Genomic DNA, 12,422 nt, shown 5'->3' on the forward strand with positions numbered 1-12,422 from the left:
ATTATAAATGTATGGCAAAAAAGATACATAATAAGCATTAGTAGTTCCTACGTTTACATTTCACTAAACTTTTATTTTAGCCAGTTATTCACTTATCAGATAGCAAAGCATCAAGAAAATCTTCTTAGTAGAGACAAAGGGCGTAAGATAAGTGGACGACATTACCCTCTAGGCAAGAGATCCACAATCATCCTCTTCACAGTTTAGATCGCTCAGTGTACCACAGAGGAAGGTTATAATAGTCTGTGACTCTGATATCGGTATCGCTGAGGTAGGTCATTCAGGAACAGAAATTTTGGTATTTATTGAAGGAAATGTTGCCTCATTCATCTGTCTACGTCTTCACAGCCTTTAGCATTGTTCATCAGTTTTGTTGGTGTCTCCTATTTGCCTGATGAGCTCAAAAAGCCGGTGTCTGTTTTATTATGAATATATTTTACCCCTGTTTGTGTTAGTTTTCCTAAATCAAAAAACATAAAGTAATATTGTAAGAGTTACAGAAACCACAATTCCAGAAAAATTATACATATTTACTTTTACAGAAAAAAGGGACTTAGTATACTGGAAAAACGCATAAGGAAATTATGTGATTGTGTACTATATATTCGTGTGAAGACTTCAAGTGTTGCTTCTAAAGACAACAGCATAAGACAGTATTAAGACTGCCCAGTGCCCACAACTCTTAAATGTGCTGCTTCCAACACCTATACAGAAGGCACGCACCTAGGCATCCTTTTATCTATCTGCATTGTTTTCTATTCCTTTACTTCCTCTTCCTCACACTTCCGAATTAAATACTTTCCACTAACCTATCGTTTTCCTCTTTTTATAAGTGAGCATACCATCTACAAACACGTTGATGCATGCTTTCACATTCGCTAGTCTTATTGGATCCTACTTTTCATTGTATTGATTTAATTCAGCTTTGGCTAATCTTCTTTGTGTTATTTTGCTCTTAAATCGTGCCTTGACCTCCAAACTGAGTGGTCAGGTCATTTCTCTAATCGCTTTCAGACACCAATTCTCATTCGTCAAGCTTTATATTAAAACTACTCGTATTATTATAAAAAGATTTTCGTTTATACCTTGAAGTATAGTCCATTATTATTATGAACGGAAGTTCGAAACTTACCCCCTATAGTACTAACGCGAAGCTATTGATTCGTAGCTTAACTTTCTGTAGCCAGGACAACACCCACCCCCTAGTAATGAATGTCCTTGACCCACGTCCAAGGCAGGATTAGATGTCATCCTGAAATAGCTCTCTCTCTCTCTCTCTCTCTCTCTCTCTCTCTCTCTCTCTCTCTCTCTCTCTCTCTCTCTCTCTGAAATTAAGATTTTAAACATGTCTAGAAGCGACTACAGAAGTTCTGACGCGTCTGTCTACTTTTAGGCCTTGTTCTTAAACCCAACTCTCTCTCTCTCTCTCTCTCTCTCTCTCTCTCTCTCTCTCTCTCTCTCTCTCTCTCTCTCTCTCTCTCTTCTCAGAAGTTATCGAAATTTTAAACGTACTTCTAGAAACGACTTCAAACAAATTTCGATGCATCAATTTACTCCTAAACTGGATTTTTGTTTTCATCTCATTTATTGCATTTTTATCGTAGTACGACCTTTCATTACTTTCTTGATTGTGTAAATGAAAAGTATTTCTAGGGACCTTATCTGCAATTCTGATAACTAGATTGTTTTTCAGTTATCTAGACATTAACAATTCTGCGGGCGCTAAAACGTTTAAGATCTCAATTTTCAGATTGTTTTCTCTTTCTAAGTAATCTAAGATCATTGTAGAGGGAAAAAATAAATGAAGTTCACAATCACCCAAGATTTATTTAATTTTAATAAAAAAAATTGCATTTCTTAAGTATAAAGCTTACGAAGCTAAAGAATACTCGATACTAGTTTTAACACACCTTGTTTTAAAGGTTACAAGTGGTCTCCGCTTCACCATGGAAGGAGGGAGTTCAGAGGCCGTAAGAGCAACGGCAGTGGTGACTGAAGTGAGATCAGAATCTCCATCGGTGAAAGGCTTCACCCTTCGAATCGACGACCCACGTTTCGATTTCAGGCCCGGGCAGTGGTATGAGAATTTTCAAATAGCCGTACTTCATGCCGATCTTTAAAAAAATAGACTCAGTTCCCTAAAAGTTATATTTTCATCCCTTGCAGACGCTAGGCACTTGGTGCTAAAAATATGGCCGAGTGAGGGTATGAGAGGTCCAGAAAGTTATGTTTTGTGTCGATCTTAAAGATATGTATATAGAAATAGTCCCATTTCCCTAAAAGTTACATATTTAGCCCCCTCAAAATCTAGTAGGTGCTACTCATGAGGCCTAGTATGAGTTTTGTTTAAAAGGAAAAAAAACTACATTAAGTTTTACGTAATCCTGAATGAAAGTATAAAGCACTTCGTTCTAGACCTAAGTATTAAGGATAGCCGTATTATATTCAATAAATTATTACGGATTTTTTAACAACCAGCATTAATTACATCTGCCTTTTATATCGTTGCAGTGTAGAAGGGTTTAAGCCTTTCTCCATATATACATAGAGTTTGAAATTATGCCCTGAATTACAGCAATGCAAAAGAACCACTTTCTTTTATTTATATTCCGTTTTTCCGAGTAGATTTATACAATTATTTGATTGTCTTATAAGACTTATTCTCCTTCCAGGGTTGATCTGTTTGTTCCCGGAATAGAGACTATTGGTGGCTATTCAATGTATTCAAGTCCCAAACACCTCACAGAACTGAGGACCATAGACCTAGCACTAAAGTATTCTGACTGGCCTCCCACTCTCTGGATGCACGAACAAGTAAGAAACAGTCTGTACCGTTGTGCAAATTCATACAACAGGAACCCTTAGTCATAAGACAAACTTAATATAGTAGGCTTCATAAAACAAATAACAATATCTACACAATTAGTTGCCGAGATAAAGATATATACAAAAAGTTGAATAAATAATGGAAGGTAAGTTTTTCTTTTTTCTTTTTGTACCCTAGACTAAGAAACAACCCCAATCCTGTAGAAGGTATGGCTTTTTATATGACACAATCCCATATTTAATTTTTATATAACTAACGACCCGGGGTACGGCAACCATAACTGACATCAGAAATTATTCAGTTGACTAATTTAGCAACATAGGTCTAAAATTCGTTAAGTAAAAAAAAAAAAATCAGAGAATTTTGAGCTCAGCAAAGTATTCATTATAAAATAGCAGTCTAGTCTAGTATATGAAATATACATAATTTATATTTAGCGAGTATCAAACAATATTATATTTAATTATACAGAGTAAATCTTGTTATTTATATATACGTTTTCGAATACAACAATATGTTAGTTTGTTTAGATAAAAATTCACAGTGTATTAGGTATTCATTTAGTCAACATGTTTGGAATAATTACCCTTAGATTCCTATATATATATGTATATATATATCTAATAAAAGGAGCCCATAAAAACACCAAAATATAGAGAGAAAAGTTCTATATTTCAGAGACTGCTGTCTCCCTCTTCAGGTAGATGAATGAGAAAAGTTTACATAATAGCGTGACTCCTTCCAACAGACTTTTACGCAAGTTAAATAACTTAATAGACAATAGCTTATGGAATAATCTTGAGCAACAAGACAAAGTTTTAAACTTATCCAACACCCCCCTTACTGTAAATCAACATTTAGTTTTAAATCTAGGCTTATCCTTTGCCGTTATGCCAGACTGCAAAAACAACCTAGACTTCATAGTGGCTTTTGATAAATTCATATCTGACAAAAAATACAGCCGTGAAGAGATATGTTTAAAAGGAGTGTTACTAAATGCTTTAACTGACCTAAATAAGAAATATCCTGTTCCCCGTAGATTCATGATAGCCATCCACTCGCTAAAAAAGTTAGATGTTATAATAAGTAGATCCGACAAAGACGGCAAAACCGTAATAATGGACAAAGACTTCTACCTCGACAAAATCAACCAGCTCCTTAGCGACACAACCACTTACGACAAACTGACGAAAAATCCCCACCAAAACGTTCCCACAGAATTTTTTCGGAAAGTAAGATTAATTGGCCAAGACAAAAAGAGTATTGAACTATTAGAGAAATTTAAAGTAATTAATCCTAAATTACCCTACTTTTATGGCCTTCCCAAAACTCACAAAGACAATCTTCCATTCAGACCCATCGTTTCATGTGCCGGAGCTTTCAATTACAAAATTTCTAAATGGTTAGCTGGCCTCCTTTCCCCTTTTTTAGGCACTTTGTCTCCCAGTCACATTAAACATTCGGAAGATTTTTGTCACAAATTCAGAGAAGCACATATACCACTTCACAACATAAAACTGTTAAGCCTTGACGTAGACTCCCTATTCACAAAAGTACCAGTACAGGACGTTCTTCAGTTTTTAAGGGAAAATTTATCCCCCTATTCAGATCATTTCCCATTGGCGCTTGACAAAATAATAAAGTTAGTTGAATTATGTGCATCTAATAACGTATTTTCATTCGAGGAATCATTCTACAAGCAAAAATTCGGGTGTAGTATGGTAGTCCTTTAAGTCCTGTTTTAGCCAATCTGTACATGGAATACTTTGAAACTACAGTAATAAATGCAATAAAACCTAAAAACATGCTGTGGATGAGATATGTGGATGATATTCTAACATTTTGGGATAATAGGTGGGGCAATTTTAATGAATTCCTCTCAAAATTAAACGCATTAGTGCCCAGCATCAAATTTAAAGTTGAATGGGAAACAGACAACAAAATTCATTTTCTTGATGTTTTAATAATCAGAGACACTACAGAATACAAATTTACCATATACAGAAAACCAACGTTCTCACTTTCATACATTCATTACTATAGCTATCACGACATTGCTATCAAGATAGGCGTAGCCAGCATCCTGTTCTTAAGAGCCTTACGAATTTGTTCCCCAGATTTCCTGGAAAAAGAATTTGAACTAATTCGCAAGCAACTTTCGTCTTTAAAGTATCCTGACCATATAATTGAGAAAGCAATTCACAAAGCAAACGTAATTTTCTACCGACCCCCTAAAGACAAGACCAGAGATACACCCAACAATAAAATAAAAATTCCACACCTGGACACGATTAAGAAAGTGACTCAGACCCTCGGAAAATCTAACCCTCTTGCATTTACTTACCCAAACACCTTAGCCAAATCCCTGATTAACGTCCAACAAAAGACATCTCCCAAGGACACTGGGGTTTACCAAATCCCATGCCAGGACTGTGACCAATCTTACATTGGATTTACAGATAAATCACTTCCCCAGAGATTAATACAACACAAACGGTCAGTTAGGTATGGACAACAGAACACAGCTATTTTCAACCATATAAATGAACATAACCATAGAATAAACTGGAATTTGTCACGTGTAATTTATAGCAGCAACTGCCGGTACAAGAGTCAAATGATGGAATCGGCCTTAATAAAAGAGAGGCAGGTAATGAACATCTCAAAAGGAGCATGGATTTCAGATACGATCGACAGGGTTTTCATTCAACCAACGCTTAAGAAGATTAAAGGAAGATTATCAGCGGGGGTGACCTAAAATTGGCTTGCCTGTGGATGGACCTCTTGGTATAAATACCACCTTTTCTGTAAACTTTTCTCATTCATCTACCTGAAGAGGGAGACAGCAGTATCTGAAATATGGTACTTTTCTCTCTATATATATTGGTGTTTTTATGGGCTCCTTTTATTAGATGGAATTCTGTTGTAACGGAACATTTTTACCTGTCGTATATATATATATATATATTATATATATATATATATATATATATATATATATATATTTAATTAATGTTGAATTTCAGTAAAGTGATTCGGTTTTGTTTTCAAGCCAGTATAAATTGTCTTCAGCCAAAGGTTGATACCCATTACTTTGTGTTCCTTTTGATGAGAAACACTCAATATTCCTCTAGAGTTGTCAGTTTTACTTTCCTGTGCATGAAAGACTACCTGACAATTATTCTCCAATCTTGCTTTGTATTTTTACTGATTATTACCATCACGGTTTTCAAAAGATGTACCGATATTTTTTCAGAATAAATTTCCATGAGTCTGTGATAATATCGTATACTCATCAAGCAACTGATTTGCAATATTTTAACAATTATTGCTCGAAAATCTTGAACAGAGTGGGAGACTAGAAATCTACTTACGAATTTAAATAAACTTCGATTTGGAAAAAAAAAATTAATATGATAAACTGATAAAATGCAGAGCGGGGGGTGGCGGTTGTCAAGACTTAAGGCCTCCATACACTGAACGAGTCTGAACGACTGTCGTTATCGATCCGCACATGCACTATTCAGACAGTATGAACGATCTCCGCACAGATTTCAGTCTGAATAAAGGTTTTGTCTCGAGAAGGCATGGCATCCTCTAGAAGAGAGGCGAGCAATCGTATTATATCGGCAGACAAGCCCATACATTGAACGATCAGTGTATGACAGACAGACTTAAGTCGCAAGCCAGCGACCTGGTCGTGACAGATCATACACAAAGCTCCGCCCACTTTTGCATTCAGACGAGCCCATACACGTTTTTACGAACGATACAGACAGTCGTTCAGACAATCCTTCAGTGTATGGGTGCCTTTACTTAGGGGTTGGGCGGTGGGCAAGGAACGGATGGATTCCAGGGTTAGGTTGGGTAAAGGTAAATCTGGTTAGGTTATAATCCCTCTGAAATACCTATACCATCTTTCAGTGTAAGGTCAACTCAAAGGTGGAGGTGCGCGTTGGTGGCAACATTTACTACGACCCAGCAGCAGCAGCAGGAGGTCAGGAAGGCACCCACGACCTGCTCCTCGTAGCTGGGGGCGTTGGAATCAACCCTCTATCTTCAATTTACCGCCACGCTGACGATTTACACAAACTCTTCCGCAAGGACGAGGAAGGATGTCTCCCCGGGAGAGTTTCGCTGCTATGTTCTGCTAAGACCAAAGAAGAGTTGCTTTTCAAGGTAAGACTAATAATTCACTGCAGACGACAGTGGTTTATTGTCATTGGTGCTACAATACACAAGCAAAACATGTTTTGTTTATTCCGTTTATCAATGATATGTTAGATTAAGACGAGTCTACGAAATTCATCTTGAGAAATTTGTTTTTTTACTATAATTTTGCCATATATAATTTTTGCTATATTAATAGCATAAGATTGGGTGGGGAAGAAATAAAGAGAGTACGGAAGTTCAAGTACTAGGGGGTCCATATTAGAGGAGAGTGGAAGCATGGGCCAAGAGGTGACATCGAATTCAAGGAGGATGGAATAACTGGAGGTCTGCATCAGGGGTCCTCTGTGACTAGAAGGTCCCTCTGAAATTGAAGGGAAAGTTTCATAGGACGGTGGTCAGACCAGCAATGTTATATGGAAAATAAACAGGAAATATGAGGAAAACAGAGGAGAAGAAGATGGATGTAGCAGAAATGAGAATGTTGAGATGGATGTCCGGAGTAACAAGGGAAGATAGAATTAGAAATGGGTATATAAGAGGATTGACACAGGTAGTTGAAATATCAAAGAAAATACAGGAGGGAAGGCTTCGATGGTATGGACAACTGTTACGAAGAGAGGAACATCATGTTGGAAGACATACGATGGAAATGGAAGTGAGGGGTAGAAGCAGTGGGTCCTGGGTAGAAGGAAGAAGGGAAGACCAAGAAAGGGATGGCGTAATTATGTAGGGGAAGATATGTTATAGAAAGGTATTAACGAGAACGATGCACAGGACAGAAATCGATGGAGACGACTCATTCATAACGGCGACCCCATATGAAAATGGGCTAAAGCTGGGGAGAACACTAAATTTTGATGTAGGCACGACCAGGAGTTATTAATTTTGCACATAAGATACTACAGATCCCGTTGTATACTCTTACGGTAAACCATTTGTTTGTTCTTTCTGTTGTACATTATCGGCTTCTCATTGTATTATTATTATTGTTGTTGTTGACAGGCGACGTTAGACGCAATCGCCGAGGAAAACTCACAAATAGATGTCAAGTACTTTGTAACCCAGGAGAAGCCAGGTGGACTTTCTAATGTCAACTGTAAGTTTCAAAATGGTTTATTTGTGCTATTAGTGTGTTAAATATGTTAATAATCATTCCCTGTATGAAAAAAAACTAACCATTATCTCGTCTAAACGTTTCTGCAGATGGTCGCATAAACAACGCCGTACTGAAGAAGGCTTTGGAGGGGCTGAACTTAGAGTCATTGAAGGCGTTCGTCTGCGGCCCCGAGTCCTTCATCGACGGCATAGAAACTCACCTCTTGAACAACGGAGTGGCAGGAGATCGGATATTTTACGAGCGCTGGTGGTGATTTGATTTGGTCGTCCTTGCTGGTGGCCGGTTGATCTCGTAGTGGCCGGGTTTATATATATATATATATATATATATATATATATATATTATATATATATATATATATATATATATATATATAGAATATATATATATATATATATATATATATATATATATATATATATATAATTATTTTGCAATGGGATGTGAATTCTGAAACGAGAGATGTTAAAAGTTCCATTTTTTTTTATTAGGTAAGACAAATGAATACTTGCTTATTAAAAAAAAAAAAGATTAAGCTGAACATGATACTTTTGTCTCAACGCAGAAAAAAATATCTTGTTTAAAAGATTCTTTTCTAGTTTAGTAATGTGGTAATTGCTTACAATTACTTTATTTCACCGGCTACGCAAACTGCATTTTTTTTTTTTGAGCGTTAATACCGATGCTTATCCCGAGCTTAATAGTTGACTTATATTTACATTACAAATACTTACTTTCTCCGATATGTTGTATGGCTTTGCAAGAATCAAGTAATCATAAATAGGTCTCTGTATAACGCATCAAGTGATCTATGACAATATTTCGAGATGAGTTGTACATATATAATATAAAAGGTATGAAAAGATAAATCTTTTATTCTCTAAATGATTTGCTCGTTCTTCTAACCTAACCAAAAATAGAATTTTTCTTTGAGATTTATATATAGAACGCGTTATTCATCCATGGATGACAAACCTAAATAGTCGTTGTACAATAATTTCAAGCAATTATTAAGTGTACATACAAGCTCCCCATCTCCAGCGTTATTCCAACAACTCTAATTATTTTTATAATTTTCATATCTGGTCACCCTTCCAAATAGCGACTAGGCCTAATTTTTAAATTCACTGATCAAAGGCCCAGCTATGTAGCAATCGGGGTAATGACTGGTATGCATATGTGGTTACTCATCCAAGTAGTGACCAAACTCAGTGTTGCTTACTCATCACCAGCTGAAGGTAACTTCAGTGGTACGTTAACTAGTCATCTTAAATTAGGGCGTCCTGAATTAAGGATTATTCATTTTACCGAGGAGCGAACGACTTACTATATATATATATATATATATATATATATATATATATATATATATACATACATATATATATATATATATATATATATATATATATATATATATATATATATATATATTAGCTGATAGGTAAGATGGGTGAAAGAAGAGTGAGGGCAGTTAGATAGCTAACCGTGGTAGGGAATAGTTTGGAAAGTTAAGTATTAGTAAGAGTAATGTAAAGTGTGGTTTATCCACAATTATATTTGGGTAAGGTTACAATTTTCTAACTAATATTAACATAATACAATAATGATTATACATTATATTGACATGGTGAATTGTACAGAATGCATTTTAAATTTTATTACATAATATTATAATCATATTTAATAAAGTTCCAATTTTCTAACTCTAAACTTAATTTTAATTATCATAATGATTTTGCGTTATATCTACAGTAAATTCTACATATTACTTTTTCACAAGACATTTCTTAATAGTATAGTGGTTGAGGTTCATCTTGATGAATATATGAAGATACTCTTACCCACCATCTATGGTCTGTGTTGTTTGGGTCAAGGTTTCTCTCTTCTGCTTCCGATTCTTCTGCTAATTCACTATTGTATTGATCTAGTTTTCTCCATATATTGGTTGCCAGTCTGTATAATCTCTGATTAATTGGTTCTACTTTGTATTTTTTATGTATTTGTTCTATATTCAGATCGTCATCTTCTTGATTGTTTCTCACTGCAGACCTTAGTATCTTATTTGGGAATTTTTGTAATGAACTTATATTGGAAGTCGATGCTAAGCACGTGGGTATTGGTGGATATTCTGTTATTGGTCTGATTAGGCCTTTGTAGAAATGGATTTTGATAGTTGTGTTCATATTCCTAAACCTTTTCAGCTTTGTATTTTGTGTTCTTGCTATTCTTAGCCTTTCTCTCACATGTCTTGATATTCCTCTTTGTCCGAATAGCATTCCTAGTATTCTTGTACTTTTAGTAAAATTCATTGGTTGTAGGGCTAACATTATTTGTGCAGGTTTGTATGCAGATACCGATACTAGTTAGAATTTAGATTAATTTGTCTTTATCTTCCACTTCTTTTCAAATTGATTTATTCTTTCAATTTGGTTCATTGTTTTTTGTACTACTTATCTTTTCAAAGTTGGGTCCCTTTTCCTTGTACATTTTTCTGGGTGTATAACTATTTGAGTTATATCATCTGTCAAATGCCTTGGTTATATCTCTACATACTAGGTTGCATAGGTATCTTTTTCTTTATGATCGTGCAATGCTCTCATGTATTGTTACTATTGCAATCTGGGTTCCTCTTCCTTTTCTAAATCCATATTGATTTTTATTGTGTAGCTGATTACCTTCTAGGAGCAACACTAATCTGTTGTTAATTATTTTTTCAAATATTTTGCCAGGTATTTCTAGTAATGATATTGGTCTATAATTCTCTACCTGGCACGTATCTTTTCCTGGTTTGGGTATCAAAATTATTGTTGTATTCTTGAATATAATTGGAAAATATCCCATTGAGAGAACCCAATTGTATATTTCTCTTAATTTTTCAAGTGCAATATCTGGTAAATTTTGAATTATGACCTTGTTAATTCCACTTCATCCTGGTGCCTTGTGTTTAAAATGTTTAATTATTATTTTGATTTCCCATAACTCTATTTTCCTTGTTAGAGGGCAGCAGTCTTCATTGTCTGTTAGTGTCAGCTGCATGATGCTGATTCGTTCTGTGTCTATGTTGTTCAATGAATTCATTGACTATTGTCCCATGTTGGTTTTCGAAATTTTGGTTATCCTCCTGCGTTATCTGAAATATTTCCTGCCGGTAGGCCTTGTGCAGTACTTCTTTCTCTTGGTCATCATATATTTTCTCATTCCTATGCTTTATGTATGGCGATGTATTAGTTTTACTTCCCATCAGTCTTGCAACGGAGTTCCAAGATTGTTTTGGGTTAGTGTACTGTATTTGTGTATTTTTTATTAAGTCTTCCCAATTTTGATGATATAATCTTGAGTTTTCTTGTACTAACTGTTCTTGTAATGATACACATCTTCTCATCAATGTGTTGTACCAACCTGTTATAAGCACTGTGTTTTGGATGTTGTTGTAGTGCCATTGTATCAATTTTAACTTATCACTACTAATAGGGTGTGGAAGTGTTGCGTATTTAGCTATGGGTACATGATTTTTTATAGCTTCCTCTATATTTTTATATAGAGGCTGATGAAACCCAAGTCAACAATATCGAGTCTATTCGTACTAGATGAAATAATCACCTGAAATTTTTTAATCACATGGTCTAAAACCACCGAAATTAGAATTCCTTGAAACTAAAGTCATGGTTCTATATATATATATATATATATATATATATATATATATATATATATATATACATATATATATATATATATATATATATTATATTATATATGAATATATTATATATATATCATATATATATATATATTATATACTATACTATATTATAGTTTTTATATAATACCGAATTCTTACAAATTCTTCTAAGATTCCAAGTTTCCTGGAAGCTCGTACTACTAGTCGTATGAAAAGCCATGATGAAGCCTCTGGCAGCCAAAAAGACTCTCTCGAAAGCGAGGTGTCCCTCACCACCTGAACCTTTCCTTGAAAAAGTGCTGTTTGCTCATTTGTTTCATACTTCAGCTGTTGTGTGACTATATAACCATTATGTCCTCCTATCCTCACTTACTGGGCCACACTTGTGAACTCTGAGGTAAGCAACACTTTTCCTGGTGTCTTAGTTATGTAATGTCTACAGTCTTGAGAAATAATAACATTATTTTCATGTCCTTTTCGGTTAGGGGCTTGTCACAATATGAACTGTGGTGTAGGCCTGTGGCAACATTTCCAAATCAAGGGGCTATAGCCGTTTCGTGGCTGCTACAGGAATTCGTCCTTATGCGGATAGTAGCCTTCACAAGAAGAAGTAGGTTAAC

At 35.2% G+C, this 12,422-nt stretch overlaps 1 protein-coding gene across 1 annotated transcript; it reads left to right on the forward strand.

The window, feature by feature from the left end:
* Positions 1 to 137: 137 nt before the first annotated feature.
* LOC135208230 (oxidoreductase NAD-binding domain-containing protein 1-like) lies at positions 138 to 8,428 on the forward strand. The gene is made up of 6 exons (XM_064240352.1): positions 138 to 271; positions 1,923 to 2,077; positions 2,673 to 2,814; positions 6,752 to 7,006; positions 8,003 to 8,096; positions 8,204 to 8,428. Exons 2-6 carry the CDS (start codon positions 1,947 to 1,949, stop codon positions 8,368 to 8,370), a joined length of 789 nt encoding a protein of 262 aa, XP_064096422.1. The 5' UTR covers positions 138 to 271; positions 1,923 to 1,946; the 3' UTR covers positions 8,371 to 8,428.
* Positions 8,429 to 12,422: the final 3,994 nt, after the last annotated feature.

The sequence above is a fragment of the Macrobrachium nipponense genome, chromosome 35, assembly GCF_015104395.2.
Source record: "Macrobrachium nipponense isolate FS-2020 chromosome 35, ASM1510439v2, whole genome shotgun sequence".
Classification (NCBI taxonomy): Eukaryota; Metazoa; Arthropoda; class Malacostraca; order Decapoda; family Palaemonidae; genus Macrobrachium; species Macrobrachium nipponense.

Excerpts from the sequence above, each read along its gene's own strand:
- LOC135208230 (XM_064240352.1), top strand. The coding sequence starts at position 1,947 with ATGGAAGGAGGGAGTTCAGAGGCCGTAAGAGCAACGGCAGTGGTGACT. Across the intron at positions 7,007-8,002 it reads AAGAAGAGTTGCTTTTCAAG|GCGACGTTAGACGCAATCGC; the intron begins GTAAGACTAATA and ends TGTTGTTGACAG. Across the intron at positions 8,097-8,203 it reads TGGACTTTCTAATGTCAACT|ATGGTCGCATAAACAACGCC; the intron begins GTAAGTTTCAAA and ends ACGTTTCTGCAG.